Source organism: Coturnix japonica, chromosome Z (genome assembly GCF_001577835.2).
Source record: "Coturnix japonica isolate 7356 chromosome Z, Coturnix japonica 2.1, whole genome shotgun sequence".
NCBI classification, from domain to species: Eukaryota; Metazoa; Chordata; class Aves; order Galliformes; family Phasianidae; genus Coturnix; species Coturnix japonica.
This window is the reverse complement of record NC_029547.1, coordinates 41,979,273-41,997,082: the sequence shown is the minus strand read 5'-3', so window position 1 is coordinate 41,997,082 and position 17,810 is coordinate 41,979,273. Positions and strand designations below refer to the sequence as shown.

Below are 17,810 nucleotides of genomic sequence, written 5' to 3'. Positions count from 1 at the left end.
TTTGTAAGAAGGATGATTTCTTGGGCTCATAGCTTGTCTGAAAGCTGAATTTCAGCATCTGTCTCCTATGAGGTATGGATGACGTGACAAATGTGAATGTTTACAATGGGAAAGGGATAGACCTAGAAAATACTCTTTGGTCATCTTGCTATCACTAGCTTTACTAGACTGACCAGTGGTTATTCTTTGGACGCTAAGAGCAATAGATTTTCTGTTGTCTCATTTCCTGTTAATCAGAGCTATGTGAATTCAACAGTGGGTCAAAAGTTGTGGGCTCTGTCTCTGATGATCTTCAAGGACCATTTCTGTAAGGTTCTGCTCTCAGGGGTCAGCTATTATGGTTTTGTTAGCCCTTTCTTATCCACACGGATTAATGCTTTGGGAATCACCAGAGGTAGCAAGCCCTTTTTTTTGTTTTCAAAACTTATGCACAAAAATCAAGTTAATATATTTATCTGGAGCACTGCGTCCAGGCCTGTGGCCCCCAGCACAAGAAAGACATGGAGCTCTTGGAACGGGTCCAGAGGAGGGCCACTAAGATGATCAGAGATCTGGAGCGCTTCTCCTATGAAGAAAGTTTGAGGGAACTGGATTTGTTTAGCTTGGAGAAGAGAAGGCTCCAGGGAGACCTCATTGTGGCCTTCTGGTACCTGAAGGAATCATAAACAGGAAGGGCAGTCACTGTTTATGATGGTGGGTAGTGATAGGACAAGGAGGGTAATGGTTTTGAACTAAGACAGAGGAGATTTAGGTTAGCTATTAGGAGGAAGTTTTTTACTCAGAGGGTGGTGACACACTGGAACAGGTTACCCAGGGAGGTTGTGGATGCCCCTTCCCTGGAGGCATTCAAGGCCAGGCTGGATGTGGCTCTGGGCAGACTGGTCTGGTGTTTTGGTGATGCTGCCTGTGGCATCAGGGTTGAGACAAGGTGATCATTGTGGTCCTTTTCAATCCAGGCCATTTTATGATTCTGTGATTCAAACAATTGATACCTAAAGTGCATTGTTTATATGCAGCACTATTAGCCCTATCTTCCATCTCTTTATTTATTTAGTTAGTTTTTTATTTAGTTTTTTTGCTTCTTTCCTTTTTTTTTTTTTTTTTTTTTAATTTAGTATATTGGTTTATTTATGCTTGGAAATATGAACTTAGCAGCAGAACTTGCACCCTGCACTCTCTGCTGCACCTTCCTGAGTGAACTTGAACTCAACAGGCAAATAAAAAGTCATGTTCAACCTCCTAAGGACCTGGAATATATATAGTACACCGTCCTGCCTTAAGAGCTCTGATGACTGGGATTTTAATTGTTGCACAAGGTAGTGGTCAGTCTGCCTTTGTACCCCTCAGTCTTGGAGGTTCTGTCTTTTTATCGTGCTAGGTCTCAGTAAACAATTTCTTCAAATGTAGAATAAAAAAAAAAAAATTAACAGAATTTATTGGCATTCATTTCTGATTTTCTATTAGCAGTCACCTGGAATTCTACATATGGTATAGATTCTAGATTTTGGTGTACTACATTCAGTTTCTTGTTTAGTCCAGACTTCAACTTAGATAATACTGAGGAAATACTTCGCTCATATATTAGACTTGCACAAGAAAATACTTCCACTGCTTTTTGAAAATTAGCTTGTATTTTGGATATTAATGCATACTTAAAATGGGGAAAGAAGTTTTTCATATTTCTACACCATGAAATTCGTGAAGAACTTCTGAAAGAATCATTACCCTCATCTGAAAAGAGCTCAGGGAAACCTTAGATTTCTGTTATATTTCTTCTTCAAGGCTGACATATTCCTGGAATGTGTGAGTATCATTCTCTTCATATGTCTAAATAAAGAAATTGGAACTATAGTCATTTTAATTTTCTTCCAGGCCCAGTTTGGAACTTTATCAGATTACTTTGAAGCTCTTCGCAAAGAAAGTAATTTGGGTGAAAGGAGCAGCAGCTCAATTTTCCCTGTTTTAAGTGGAGACTTTTTCACCTATGCAGACAGGGATCATCATTACTGGAGTGGATATTTTACATCACGACCCTTCTATAAACGGCTGGATAGAGTCTTGGAATCCTACTTACGGTAAGTAGTGTTATCCAATAAATACATAACATGTTATTTAATATGTGAGAGGTGAATGTGTAAATAAGTGTGTTGGTTAGGTGGAAAACTGATAGGAAGTCTGTATTTTAAATTTAGCAGTAATAAATAGCACAGTGGCTTCCCAGTGGTTAGGAATGATGATTAGTCAGTATACCTGAAATTTCATCAGTCTGCAGAAATACAGTGATATCTTTTCAGTCCATACAAGTAATTTACGTATTCTTCAAGTGACCATCAAGTCCTGAATCCATGAGAAATAACAGGTAGAATGCTTTTATATTTCTGTATTGGATCTGGATAAGTGTCAAATCAGTCTCTTCCTCAGAGTTTTGGAAGGATTTCAGAGGCAGTTTAGAAGTTGTCAAGAACATCATGTTGTCTTGGACTTACCACAGCAAGGCAGTCGTTGCTGTGATAAGTATTTACACCTTTTCTGAAGGAAAAATAATTATTGCTCTATTAACATGGTAATTAAGTGGTTTTCCTTTGTAGTAGCTGTGGATCAAATGCATTGCAGAAAGACTAAACTGTATTTATGGCTCGAGGAACATATTTTGCGCAGGATGCCAATTTGTGGCTTGTCTGTTCCCGAAATTTGGGGATTCTGTTTCCAAGAATGACTGTATGAGAATTTTTTTTGTCTTTTGGAAGGACCTGTTGGAGTATAGGTATTGGAGTGTAGCCTCTTTGTGCAGGTCAGACCCCTTATCAGGTCAAACTGCCTGACTGTTAAGGTATAACTGAAACGTAAAGCACAACAGAACTGAGGGCACTATCCAAATGTTTCCTGAACACTAAGAGGTGTGAAGCATCAACTGTCTCCTTAGAAGATTCTTTCAGTGGTTGACAACCCTTGTGGTAAAGATTTTTTCCTCCTGCTGAGACTGACACCTCCTCACAGTGCAGCATCGCGTTGTTTCCATATTGACATCAGTCCCCAGGAGCAGAGCCCTGCATCTAGCTGTGCTTCCCCTTCTCTGGCTGCTGCAGAGAGCAGTGAGATCACATCTTGGTTTGTTCTTGACGGAATTGGATAGCCCGGTGTCTTCAGCCTCTCCTTACATGGCATGTCTCCTGTCCCTGATATCAGATTTGTGTGTTTCTCTCTATCTGTCTACCTATCTATCTGTATATATGCACCATCCAGCCATTGCTATGGGTCCAGGGGTGGAGGATCAATAAAGGTAAACGTTCCTGACCTTTATTTGACCTTGTCCCTGCCCACGCTATGTTTGGGACCTGGTGTTATGTGAGCAGGCTCCGGCCTTTGATAAGGCCCACTAACTGCAGCCTCTTCCACACTGCAAAGCGTGGGTTATGTGCTTTCAGACCAGGCCATACAAGCTCTACTTAGATATCCTTCCAGAAAGCCTTTACCACAATAAAACATGCACAAACATACTGTTTTTAAGTAGTAAGTAGTGTTTTTATTAACAATTTATTAATATTTTTGTATATCTTTAATTTTTAACTGCGTATCTCCATGGTTGCATTTTCTCGATTCACAAAAGCTTGGTGTTCTAGTGATTTATATCAAGTAAACATATTTTTGTATTCTGCTAGCACATTAATTGGATTTAAAGCACTTTCCATACAGTGGAAAAGACAAAGCTGTAGATCTATGTGCCAATTTGCTTTGCTTTGGTGAACTATTACCAAATAGCTGCTGGCATCCTCCTTTCTGTAGCCCTACCAACATATTAGATGCTATGGAACTCCAAATTATAGTCCCTTCTACATTCTTACCCTGGGAATAGTATATCTTACCCTGATGCTGGACTGCGAAGTGAGAGTTCTATTCTAATAGAGTCACTTTGCAGCACAGATTTATTTGTCTTATTACTGGGTCCTGTGGTCAAAGCCTGTTGAGTTTACCAGATGTTTAAAGTTCACTTCTATTTACTAGATAAAATGAGGGAGGTGAAGAGAGCTGGTAACAGTTCAGATGTGACCTTTTGTATTGACATGTTTGGTTTTTTTTGTTCATCAAAAACATACAAAAGCTTAATTGTTTGTGTGTAGTTACATGCCTGTAGTACAGGCAGATTTTTTGAGAGAAAAAAATTGCTTGATCAATCCGCTGCCTCCTGTGAAATACTGCAAAACAGTATTCAGATTGGATGGTATCAGATTCAGTAATTATCTCTATCTACTATGAAAAATTGTCAACCTCTGTAAGACGTTTTCTGTATGTTATTGCTCTGTGAGAAATGAAGACTTGGGGAAGCAAATCAGGTCAGAAGTCTCCATTTGTGCTTGTCAGATAATTATTTTAGCTTTTGCAGAGTAGCTTTAAACAGTAGATTTAATCTTCGTTATGCTCAGCTGAGCTTTTTTAAAATATGTTTTGCTAGCACTGCTCAGCATCTCGTAGTTATCTGCAGGCTGCCACACAGCTGAACTTCTAGAATGGATGCGGAAATAATCATGTATCTGACTGTTGATTTGAGCTTAAGTGTTTTACTCTTTCCTTGTTGGAGGTGGTTTTTATTGAAATTCAAATTCTAGCAGGACGCAGCAACTACTAAGTGTAAAGGCTAAAAGCAAGTCAGAGCTAGTCATTTATGGAAGCATACTGTTTTTATTGAAAATGTAGGAAGTTGGAATAGAAAATATTATTACAGTTTTTTTAATATCCAGTTGCAATATACAGGAGAAATTGTGACTTTATATTTTCGTATTAGGATACTTAAAGTCTGTGAAAATTCAATTCTGGCAGATGGAATAAAAGTAACAATTTGGGTATTTGACAGATTAACTCAAGTAGAAGACCTACTGAGGTTTGAGATGTTCGTGTGGTCTAATAAAAAAAAAATGGACCAAGCATAAAGTGTCCAATTTTAGTATTCTTTTATATAAAAAATGTCTTTCTCTGCTAAAAGAAAGCCCTTTGAAAAGCCTTTCTGAACAATCATTTAATTATGCATTTAAAGAATACAAAAATATAGTTTTCTTAAGAACGTTTTATTTTTTAGCTTGATTTCTTTATAAGTAATAAGCTAATGAGAACTGATCTATCATAAGTATCTTTTTCTTCAATGAATGAAGCCTTGTTTAACTCCCATAGTGGGCAAAGTTCATTGCCTAAGATTCATGTTTGTTATGGTGGATTAAGGATTTAATTTCATTTTAGCTTTATCATAGCTTTGTTCTTCTCAGATATTCTGTGTGCATCTACTTTATCTGTTTTTGGGTTTTTTTTCACTACTAATGCTGCTATTTGGTGTGAATTGCTTTCGTTTTTGATATTTACAACTTTACACTATTAAAATATTTATCCATGTAAGAGTGTAAGTTTACTTCAAAAGCTGCTAGATATGCAGATGAATCTAAGCTTAACTTTTGTTCTTAAGAATAGCCAAAGCATGTTGGCTCTTGTAACCTGGAAAGGTTTACATTCTTCTCTAGCCTGTGTGTATGCCATGTAAGAACAAGATGTATAAATGCTTGTACACATGGCTAGAAAAGGCAATACCTTGAGAGTTCAGAAACTCTTTGTGAAATCATTTATTTATTTCCATTATGTATAAAGTAGACCAAAAGATGAAATGGGTATAATCTTTTAAGAAATCAGTCCAGTAATTGAAATTAGAACAAACTGGGTGAATTTTAAGTAACTCTTTTAGTTGTGCCTCTAATATGCTGTGGTATGAAATAGATGTGAGACATGTCAAGGCTTTAAATGACTTCCATAGGCAGATTTTTGAATGATGTAAATTCTTGCTTCTAAGTTAAATTTTTATATAATGGGATATTACTATTGGTTTCTCTTTTGGGTGTCTTTCTTTTTAGACCATTGAACCATACTACTATTTAAAATAACCCTGAGACTTGAAAGGAAAAATCTGTGTCTAAAAGACACATCCATAAAGCAGAATCACATTTTTTCCTCAAAGGCAAAAGAGTTCAAAGTGTTCCTTCTAGAGAAAGTGGCTAAGTTCATTAAAAAGTAAGGAAAATCTTTCATACAGGGTTTTATCCAGGGTTTTACATTTGTATCAATAATAAGCATTTTTATTTATTTATTTTCATTTCACACTAGTAGTACGTAACCTCTTGGTTTGCTTTAACTGTGAGGAAAGTTCAGTTTTAAAAACAGAACCCTAATATTTTAGGAAGAAGAGATAAGAAAAAGTTTACAGATGATATCCAGAAATTTTTGTTAGATATTCAGAATAGCTGGCAATTACAGCATTTTTGTGAAATAAATTCATGCCCTCATGAAACTAGTTGAAACCTGATGGTGATGATTTAGTGCTAGGAGCTTTAGCATAAGAAATTGGATAAAAGGGCTTTTCACTGTGTTCAGTCTAGGATTTGTTTTGTAGCCAGAGATCCTACATATCAGATGACTATTTAGAGTGGATTTATTCACTTAGGTAGTCTATTTTACTTAAATTACAAAATACAGTATACCTTTATTTATATATTTATGTGTGTGTGTATAAATACAGGTACTTTCAAATTACGGAGAATTTACAGAGTAGCCTATTTAAGACAATATTATTTTGTAAATAGTTGCTTTTTGAAATAAAAATAGTACATCTCCTGTAAGACAGTCTATCTTCAGTGTTTTTCTTTCAAGATCTGATCTGTATATATCACATTTCTGAAAATCTAATGCAATTTTACAGTGATCTAATTTTAGTCTGTAACTATTGTCCATCACTGACAAGCATTGCAGAAAGCTTAAAAGGTGTAAAGGTATTTGATGATGATGTACGGTCTGGATTTTTAGCTGTTTGAAGTTAGCAGCTGGCTGGAATGTAATAGGTTAATGTTTAAAGATCTCATGGAACCAGATATGATCAAAGATGTGGCATTTTGCAAGCTTATTGCTTAGGTAAAATGTGTCTTGCATTTTGCTTTTTAAACACTTAAAAATATTTCATGTTTCTCTACAATTTCAGAACAGCTGAGATCCTTTACTCCTTGGCTTTGATACAGTCCCATAAATACAACAAGATGAGTGTATTTCCTTCAGTGGATAACTATAAATTGCTGACAGAAGCTAGGAGGAACCTTGGACTCTTTCAGCATCATGATGCTATTACAGGAACAGCAAAAGATTGGGTGGTTGTGGATTATGGCACTAGGTAATTTAATATAGATGTATACACTTAAATCTCATTTTCCTATTACGTTTTTTATAAAAGCGTTTATTGTAAATAGGTACGCATTTACTGCTGTTTGCAAAATGCTGAGTTCTAAAAGTGTGTTATTATCAGATACATCAGTGTCTGCATCGTATTGTATAGGAGAATTGTTGCCTGTTGGAATAGAAATCATTATTAAGTTTGATTGTTGGTTGGTGGTTCAGCATGTCTGTTAAGCAGATTATTATTAATTGCTATTTAAGTTGCCTTTAATGTAGTCTTTGAACCTACTGAGTTCAAGGGGAATATTTTTAAATTTCAAAAAAAATCGATTTATCTATAAAAACAGATTAAAACATAAATTAGTGCAGTGCATTCTATTGTGAGAGATAAAACAAAAGGTTTTCTTCACTTACAATTAAAATTAGAGCTGTATATTTAAGAATCTTTGAACTTCGTATCAGTTGAGAAAATGGAAGTGATGGTAATCATTTAAATGAATAATTTTTGTGTTTCTGATGGTTTCTTTAATCCTGTTTAAATACAGTCTTTACTCAGAACAACTTTTCAGGCCAATCTACACTTCAGATATTGGAAATGAAAAATATAAAATGCAAACTTCCCTAAGATTAACATTTTATAAAATAATGGTACTTTGAGGGCATACATTTTGTGGTATGGTAGTGGAGTAAAAAAATGCAAAGTAGGAAAATAATTCCGCATAAATGACAGAAAACTATTTATAAAAACTAATGCTACTTCAAAATTTTAACAGGCTTTTCCATTCTCTAATGAACTTGAAGAAAGTGATAATTGACTCTGCTCATATTCTCATCCTGAAGGATAAAGGTGCTTATAATTATGACACATCATCTCCATTCCTTAAGATGGTAAGCTATATTTCTTCATTTTCACTTTTAAAAAAAAAAAAGTATTTTCAATACAGTTGAGTGGGCTGGGAAAGGTCAGATTGAAATTTGCTGGCAATAGTTGTTCAAGAACCTTCTTTCCACTGTTCATACTGGAGATGCTGTAAAATAAAAGGTGAAAACTTCAGCTGTTGATGCTGAAAAGAAGTTCACAACTTAAATAATTGGGCTTTTTTTTTCCCCCCACATTATGAATGACATAGTTAAACTGAGTGTTCAGATTTTCTTACAAATTGCATTTGTTGGTAATTTCAGAAGTATAGAGTACAGGTGGAATGCATGAATATGTAATAGTGTGCAGTTCTGTAATTTGACACGGCTGGTTGTTTAGAATTTTTTTTCTTACAATATTTTTGTCTTGGAATGAAATCCAAGCCAGATTTTCAGGACAAAGTCTGGACAAGCCTTGTGCTTTTTTCTTTAGCCGAGCTCATTGTAAACAAGAATCTACTCAAGTTAGTCAGGATTGGATGTCCCTACATCATTCTGAGCCTCACTTTATGGAGAAGACCCTAAAGAAAGGCTCTAGCTAATACTGTTTCGGTATTCTTAATTTTTCCCCTTTCTAAGCACATACTGTCCACTTTTAGGGCTAGATAATCTTAGGAATTGTTACACCAATATTAGTCTGAAAATTATATGCTTTAGTCTGTTTATGTATATATGTATACATGTTATCATATATATCTAAAGCATCTAATAAGCCTAATATTCCCATACTTCCTATACACTCCCCTATCCCTATACCACCAGCATTCATATTGACCTCTGACATTGTGGGCCAGCACAATAAAGCAGGAGGCAGTGCTTTAGGAACAGCCCTCACAACTGATTAGATCAGCCCTGAACATAGTATTGTTTAATTGGGTGCAGAACAAAAGCATTCATATATGTGGCAATAGTTTGATGTGAAAAATATTTTTTAAGGGTGTTTTTTGAAGTATTCTCTGGTACTGGGAGCCTTTTCACTTCAGTTGCAACTTCTGTAGCTGTCACAATTATATGATCTAATGAAAATGAAACAGTACTGATCAGCTGTTTTCTTGCTTAAAAACTAAGCTAATAAGTGATAGCAATATCTCATTGCTACCTAATTTCACTAAAGCTGGTATTAGAGAAAAGAGAAACTGGTGAAAAACAGGAATTTATATATACGGTGATCAACGCTTGAAGAAGCTTATGTCATAAAAATCAAACACACCCCTAAACTGCTTTTGAAGATTTATTTATGACAAGATCTGTCAGAAGACTAACCTTGAAGTCTGTGTGACAAAAATAGAGGATTATAGGACATCTTCGATTAAGTAGAAACTTTCTATTGTGTAGCTGTTTGCAGAGTTTGAAGGAGGTTGGTGATAACAACATCTGGCACGCGGGGATGAAAACATGTACTTACAATTTGATATGGGTTAATAATAATAACAGACGTTAATAGAAGCAAAGATTTCTGACTGAATTCTGTGAAGGCTTCTTCTGCCAGAATTAAATACATCAAAATCTTTACTGATTCTGTGTCTGAACCATAAAAGTTACAAAACGCTTTCTGAGAAGATACCATTCTGTGTAATATGCTAAGTCAGGGTTCTAGTTATGATACAGCTAGCATGTTTTTGTACTTCATAGAGTTTGTGTAGTCAACAAAACTCATATTATACTATCACAGAATCATAGAAACTTTAAAGTTAAAAGTCATCTAGTCATTTCGTCCAGCTCTCCTGCAATGAACAGGGACATCCAATGCAACATCAGGTAGCTCTGGGCCTGATACAGCCTCACCACCCTCACTGGAGAAGTCTTTTTCCTTTTGTCTAAACTAGATCTACCTTCTTTATACTTGAAACTATTTTCTCTTGTTCTATTCCAACAGACCCTGCTGAGGAGTCTCTTTGTATATTATATATTATATATAACTAATATGTATTAGTGTATTCAAAAGCTAATTCATAAATGGTGTCTTGTAGGATGATGTTCAGTCTTCCCAAGATTCTTTGCCGCACAAGACAGTTATAAAGCTGACATCGCAACCAAGGTAAATAATTGATATATTATTTAGTGTCTGAGATTCTTTTAGTAGTATGTGTTTTCTCCACTAACTGGTAGCTTTTATTCTGTTGCATTATTTTCTGATTTTCCTTTTAAATAAAGGTACAATGCAGTGTAGCATGTTATGCTGATGTTATTTTGTCTGTTTGAAAGAGGACAGCATTTTTTAAGTTTATGGAAGTTTCTCCCATTGCACTAATTCATCTGCATCAAGTGAAGTAGTCTGATTACTATATGCTTTAACAGCATTGTAATTCTTAATAAATTATGACTGAGAGCAGCAAAATATTAATTGAACATAATTACTCCTGATTGGATTGCATCATGAATTTTAGTAGGGCCTAAAAATCACAATATATATGTGTGTATCTTTAAAGAGTCACTTTTCAATCTGTGTTTTCTCTTAATTCCAAGTTTCCAGTCTAGTAATGATTCTTAATTCTTTCCCGATAAAAATTCAGTATCCAAACTCAAATAACTTAGACATACATTAAGACTAATTCATCTAAATATAGTGAGTAAGATGTGTGGATACGAGAGCTGTTTGCTTATCAGTAAAGTAATGCAAGGCTAGTTTGTTCTTATAAAACAAGAGATTTAAGATTAATTTAAAAGTAATGAGTGTTGTTTTTTCTGATCTTAGTGTCTGATTTCCCTGTTTCTGGCAAGCAGCAAGCTAATAAAACTTGCTTGCCTAACACATGGAGGTGACCGACTATTATAACAATTGCTATTCAGAGATTCTAACTGAGGAAAAAAAAAAAAGATTTTGGTCCTCGTGAGCCTTTGGAGGATGCTGTGTTCAGTCCTCTGAAGTTAAATGCATATAATGTGAGTGTATGTATTCACAGTTTTGATAAAAACTAGTCTCTAGGATAGTCGTGTAAACTTGGAAACTTTTTTTTAGTAGGAATTTTTGTCTCTGCAGATTGGATAGATGTTGAATAGTTTAAGTTTGTTGTCCAAAATGGTTAAAAATAACTAAATGCCTATTTATTTCACTAATCTTTTCAATTTTTTCAAAACATCTCTCCAAAAATCTTCTCTTGTAGAGCATTATAGATATTGTAATAAACATTTACTTGTCTGGAAGCAAGCTGTTCTTGCCATTTAAATATAATTTGAACACTTCTGCTTTCCCTGCCTGCTTTAGCTGTTGAAATTTCACCTACCTTTCTCCTGTTTCCTGCCAGGTCTTTTGTTTGCATCCAGTGTGCCACTTCTCTTTCTGCATAGCATGCTTAAATAATTTTTTTTGCCCTCTTGGATGTCAGTGCATTTCAATGAATTTTATTTTATTTTTTAATTGTAGTTATATATTGAGCAGATAAAGATGTTAAACTTCTTTGTTATAAAATTAATAGTACCCTAGGAGCCTCTTACTATTGTTCTCTGAACTTGTCTTAGCTTTCCAAGAAAAAGATAATGTTGGAAAAGTTCTGCCAATTTTTAACTTTTCTGGTATTGTAAATTGTAAATGGCAGGAGAAAAATGACAAGGTAATATTGTTAATGCTGCCTGAAAACCTCCTTCCTTTTTGTAATGACTTTCTGTTTTAAAAAACTTCAGAGTAACGCTTAAGTATAAAGTACCTTATGTTTCCTCTGCTTTTAAGGTTTTTATTGGAATATATGTATGCTTCAATTTTCTCTTTATAAGATGAGCTTAGTCTGGTATCTCTTTATTCTGAAACTCCATTAACACTGTTGCCATTGTGAAAGGGTGATGTGTTAGCTAAGACAGCAACTTTTAATTGTGTAAATATATGAATTCTGTGATTATCTGCATGACTTGCCTGGGAAGCTGTTTTATTCCAATACAGCCTGTAATTCAACTTCATAAATTAGTATTAAATAAATTAGTATTAAAGATTCCCTTGTTTAAAACTCAGATATTGAAATTTCAAAGATGAACTGATTCTCCAATTAGAAGTTTTGTTATCTTTATTGTTCCTGTTGGTAGCATAAAATCTCTAAGTTTCTTACCTTTCCAGTGTTATGATATGCCATAACTGGGAGATGGAGGTTAGGTCAGTGTAACTGATGATTTGTTACCTCTTTTGAATTGGCTGAATATTTGGCTTTTTGTAGTTTTACATTTTCATGTCAAGGTCTTTAGAAATATCTGTGTACTCAATTGATCATTCTTACAGTATTTGGATTCATATAATAGATTTACAGAAATAGACTTCTGATAGGACACTCATATTTTCTTTTGAATCTCTGTAATTAGTCCTGATATTGTCAATTTCAAATCTGATGCTCATCAGGAAAGTAATTGATTATATACTTTTGCCTCTTTCTTGTCCAGTCTTCCTTTTAGTTCTTCTCGCTGTTCTTGATAGCTAAATTCAGTAATAAATGCAGAAAAATGGTTGGACAGACTGCACGCAAGAGCACATACAACTTGGTTGCATGGAAAAAAAGAGAAATAATTCTGATTTTCAGTAGTTGTAGTACACAGTTCCTTCCAGTTGTATAGATGAGAATTGTCTTTTGAGTTACTTTCAAGAAGGTGTCACTTCTACTATATTTGGTGTTACTTTGCACCTCATGTATACATCTCATTTCTCTGTAGTGTACTTTCACCACCTTTTTCTGAATCTATCTTTAACAGCAACAAAAATGTTTTGTTTTTTTTAAGTATTTAAATTATTTATATAAAGTATTTAGAAGTCACATCTTAGTATGCGACTCTCTACTTTGGAGCGCTGAAGTGGTCCTATGATCAGACATTTGAGTGCTGAAATTATAGCCTAGTGAATTAATGAAACCCCTTTTAAATACATAATGAACGGGGGAGAAAGAGCCAACAAAACAAACTCTGAAACACTCATTAAATACCAGATATTAATAAGGTAAGATTTTGACAGTACTCCTCTATTCCCCTTACCTATGTAATTCTTTGTGTAGTAATGGCTACTTGAGTGGTGTTTTGTGAACAATATTACTTGAATGAGAATTTAGTTGAAAAGGTCTGTCATTACTTTGAAGGCTGAGAGAAGGGCCCCACAGCAAGGGAGAGAAAGAAACTACTTTGTGGTCATGGAGTTTGATTCCACAAGTCAACCTTTGCTGATGCTGTTCAGTACTGTTCCACTTAAAGGAAATAATAGAACATAAGAAAGAAGACAAATAGAAGAAAAAAGAAGCCACACATAACTGAAAGAGCTGTGTCAGAGTTCATTTTTTAATTCCAGTGTTGCTTTTAGGAACACTAGAAATCAACAATGTAGTACTTCTGGATTTAGTGAACTGACAGGTTTTTTTTTTACATCTTCTTGTTGCTTGGATGCATATGGACAGCAAAAAAGTCTGTGTAGTGAATGTACTGTCATCCAGTGAAAGACTGGGTAATACAATTAAGATGGAGGTTCAAGGAGAGGCAAAACGTAAGAGATTACTCTGAAAGGCTTTTCAAAATTAGGAGTATGGAAACCTGCAGGTTCTGTGGTATGTTCTGAAAGGTTTTAGGATCAGCCTCCTCCTGTATGACATTCTCATGCCTGATTTGGGGTTCCATAAGGGTCTAGCATTTGATATGTTTTACATTTTGTTAGTTTCTCCTTAGCAGGCACATCGTTTCGTTGTTTTTCAGCTTTGTTAAAAATGTGTGGACTTACCATGGCTAGCTTAGACTTCTGCTTCTTCTTAGACAGTTGAATAACTGTGTTTACTGTTACTTTATTTTTCATTTTTAATGTGTGAGGCTAGCTAAAAGATGCTCTAAGGTTTTTCACTTGTTTGTTTCCTTGTTTCATGAATTCATGAAATGACTTCCTAGTTATGTTGATCCTTGTCCCGCATGTTGTTATGACTGAATGAGAGAATTCAGAGTAATTAAGACTCTCAGGAATTGAAAGGAAATCAGTGAAGTTTAAACCATTGTTGTTGTGTTTGGTTTTTTTTATCTCCTAGAGTGGAGACTGTTTTCAAAAGGAGATACTATTTAATCTGTGACAGAATCCTTCAGTTTACTTGCTTTAAATAAGCAAACAAAGCTGAAACTGATGATATTAATGCCATGCTCTGCTTGTGAGACTTGATGTGATTATTTAATGTATAAACAAACAGAAGCTTCATGGTTTTTGAAAGACTGTAGCTTCCATCTGGAAAACAAAACTTTCTCAAGATAATATCCAACCAGCTGTGGAATTACTTTTATTCTGATGTGAAATTAGCAATTTCTATAATAACATCCTTAGGGATGGTTCCTGTGCATGTGCTCTTCAGCTTTTGCTTCATACTTCTGCTAAGAGTGCTGTTCTTAAATTCGATCCTTACTTCTTGGGGCAAGTCTGCCAGAGGCAGTGTTTTCTAAATGTCAAGAGACCATTACGGAAGGCTTAACTTCTTGCCACCAGTTTGGTTAACGTTGCTGAAGGGTACATTAATATTATGGGTGGCAAGATATCCTAGTAACTTGTTTACTCTATTTCCTGGAGACGGGATTACATGTTAATGTAATATATGGCCAAATACCTGAAGCAGTTCTCTGTATCAGCTTGAATTATTTAGTATAATTGTTTGGAACAAAATGGTTAACCTAGGAGAGAATCCCAGGGTATTAATTCTAAATAGGATATACTGTATTTATACTGTGATCCATTATTTCTTTAGAGATGTTTTAAAGAGCCAAGTATTCTAGTGATATCCAGTTTGTGAGAGAAAGGTTCGTTTTTTATTATTTCCCCAAACTGAGGAGATGAAATAAATCTGTGCCATTTTCCTTGTTTCACTGACTGGTAACAGGTTATGTTTTCAGATTTTAGTCAACAGTGTTTTGATGTAAGCTGTGTATCCCTAGTTAAGTATTAAAAGATTTGGTGGGAGGGGGAAAGGCAGCTGAAACAGGGGTATTTAAAATGATCAGTGGTGGAGTGGGAAATCTTTAGGGAAGACAAGGAAGAATACAGTAGCATTTAAAATGATGCCAAAAATATTTGTGGGAGTTTATGTGCTGTTAATGAGTATTCTTCTTCCCCATAAAAAACAGTTCCCTTTTCATTTTTAATTGGACGAAGTAGTGATAGCGGTGTGCTCAAATATGTTCTTATTATAACTTCTGTGTTGCTAACTGTGAGGGATAGGATGAATGGTCATTCAGTGAAGCCTTAAGAGAGTTTTATTCTGTTAATAATTCTTAATTATGCTTTTGTATTCTTAGCACAGTACCTTGAGCAGGCCAGAAACTAGAAAATCATTTGAGATAATGTATGCAGAGCTATATTTTTAGTTTCTAAGACTGTGTCTGCTTAAACTGAAAACAGCCAGATTATTTTTTAAAATATATTAAAGTGTTAATCTCTGTGTTCATCTATGGCTGATCAGTTTGCTAGATTTCAGGTGATTAACAGGTTCTGTCAAGGTCTTTTAGACAAATGGAATCTTCAGATTTTTATGAACACCAACTTGGTGCCAAAGCAGAGAGATGCTTAGCTGACACAGGGTGACTCAGACATCTGAATTGTGACACATCAGTTGACATCAGCATAAAATAAAAGTCCAGGTAAAAATCATTCTAATAGGGACAGTGATTTTGAAACAGATAAAAAACAAGTAAAATCACTGGGCTTCATAGGTGGAACATGGCTGTGCAGCAGTCTTCGTGACCAAAAAGGGGAAATTCTTCATTAAGAGTCAGACAGGAGAGGGGATGAAAAGTGTGAAAGAGTGTGCTGTACCTTAATTCTCAATCCTTCTTTAGTGTCACAAGTGTTTTTCAGAGATTTCAATTTTTATTGTATTGAGTTTTGTACTGTACACACATGACAATGTGAATTATACATAGGTTTATTGGAACTGCCACCTGGAAGAGCACCATCACTTCATTATGAGTTTTAATAGGGAACTCTGAAGTGAAACAAACAAACTAAGGGATGAGGGTCTGCTTTGATGTAAGGCATAGATCTTAGAAACTGAGATTCATTTCTGAATCGTTAAAAAAATTTATTATCTATTGAGAAGTAAAAGGCAGCTTTCATTTGCAGTTATTTGCATTCAGAAGCTGTTTGTGGAATTGATCTTTGTTTTTCAAAACTCAGTTATGACTGCCCTATCTCTGAGTTCATGGTCTACAAATTAGGTTTCAAACATTTACTCATCAGGTTTGTAGGTTTCATACTGTTTATACACCAGCGAGTAATTTTGTTTACTGTCTTTTGAAATCGTGCTTGCAGAGTTGTGTCAGAAAACTGGATGATATACTTTGTAGTATTTTATCTTTGTAGCTTCTCAAAACTGCCCAAGTTCTAGTATTTTCAGCATGATGTGCAGCATTTCATCAATCTTTGTTTGGATTGTTGTGGTAGTGTGAAGTTATCTTTATCAGATAATTGTATTCAATGCTTAAGTTGCTTTAGAAGTTAACAACAAATATTGCAAAGAAAAATTCTGCAATTAGATGTTAAATAGTTCTCTGGACTTCATTGAAGACACTGTAATGAAAGGCATTAAGAATAGGCTAAAAAACAAAAAGGACAGGTTAAAAAATGAAACAGTGCAGCAACAACAAAAAAACTGGTTGTCTTTTTTTTTTTTTCTTTGATAAAAAACAAAGCCAAAGGACCAAATAAGCACTAGTTGTGATCACTATGAAGGAATATGCTAGTAAAGAACTGAGCAGTAATGGAAAATTAGGATTGTGTACACATACTTTTTCTAGGGGTTTTGAAAGCAGGAGCCATTCTTCTTCAGATTGTTCGAATGCTTGTGTATTCTTTCCTTATTTTCTTCCCCCAGGCTCTGGCCCGTTCAGCCTTTTTATTGGAGTTTCTTTGAGGCAATATTATTCTTAGTCCAAGTCTGTTGAGGCGCAGTCTGAAGTGATATGGCGTAATTAAGTCTTTCTGTTCTTCTGAATCAGATTTTTTTTCCCTTTTAAATGCAGATTTATAAAGCCTGCACTACAAGAAGAACAAGGAAAGGATTTTAGTGAAGGCACTTCCTGATCCTGAAAAAGTCAGGGGGCTTCAAGCCCATCTTGGACTTCAGACCTCACAACTTTGTGGTAAAAGAAAAGTTTAAAATAGTGCCTTTGGACTTGATCCTTTTATCCTTAATTGGAGAGTAGTGTTGTGCTCCAAATTAGGTAACGTGTGCCACTAGAATCCATCCAAGTCACAGGAAATACATGTATCTGGCGTACGTAGTAGGTACTTAGAATTTTGCAAGTCGTGTCTTAGGTTGGTGTTGGTTTTTTGTGTGTGTGTGTATGTGTTCTCAAAATTTATAGTTCTTACTGTGCTGTGGTCTGTGTTTATTGTAAGTGCTGTTTACTTGAGGGTGTCCAATAGTTTATTTTCCAGAAAGTCACACAAGGGTTGTGTTTTCTGTAAGAGTAGGAGGATTAAATACTTGTAGCCTACTTAATTTTTTGCCTTTTGCATGAGCTGTAGAAATAATAAATATATATTTGTGTAGTTGCAGGATGAATTTATAGGTATGCGAGTTCTCTTACCTTTGTTAATGACTGTAGGAAAGACTTCTGATTTGTCATTAGGAAGGCATTAAGGGAGTAATTCAGAATTCTGAAATGTCAGGATAAGAGTCATGGAATCTTTTATTAAGCACAGAATCACTGTTTTTAATTATTTGTATATTAGTCAAATCTGTTAGTCCTTAAGGCTTCTACAGAGAATATGTAAT

General features: G+C 35.0%; 1 protein-coding gene across 1 annotated transcript in view; it reads left to right on the top strand.

Moving 5' to 3' along the window:
* Positions 1 to 17,810, top strand: part of MAN2A1 (mannosidase alpha class 2A member 1) — a 100,919-nt gene that overhangs the window by 36,756 nt on the left and 46,353 nt on the right. Inside the window, exons 9-12 of the mRNA XM_015849447.1 lie at positions 1,873 to 2,075; positions 7,007 to 7,192; positions 7,968 to 8,082; positions 10,083 to 10,150. Of these exons, the coding sequence (XP_015704933.1) occupies positions 1,873 to 2,075; positions 7,007 to 7,192; positions 7,968 to 8,082; positions 10,083 to 10,150 (572 nt within the window). The remainder of the gene's footprint in view (positions 1 to 1,872; positions 2,076 to 7,006; positions 7,193 to 7,967; positions 8,083 to 10,082; positions 10,151 to 17,810) is intronic.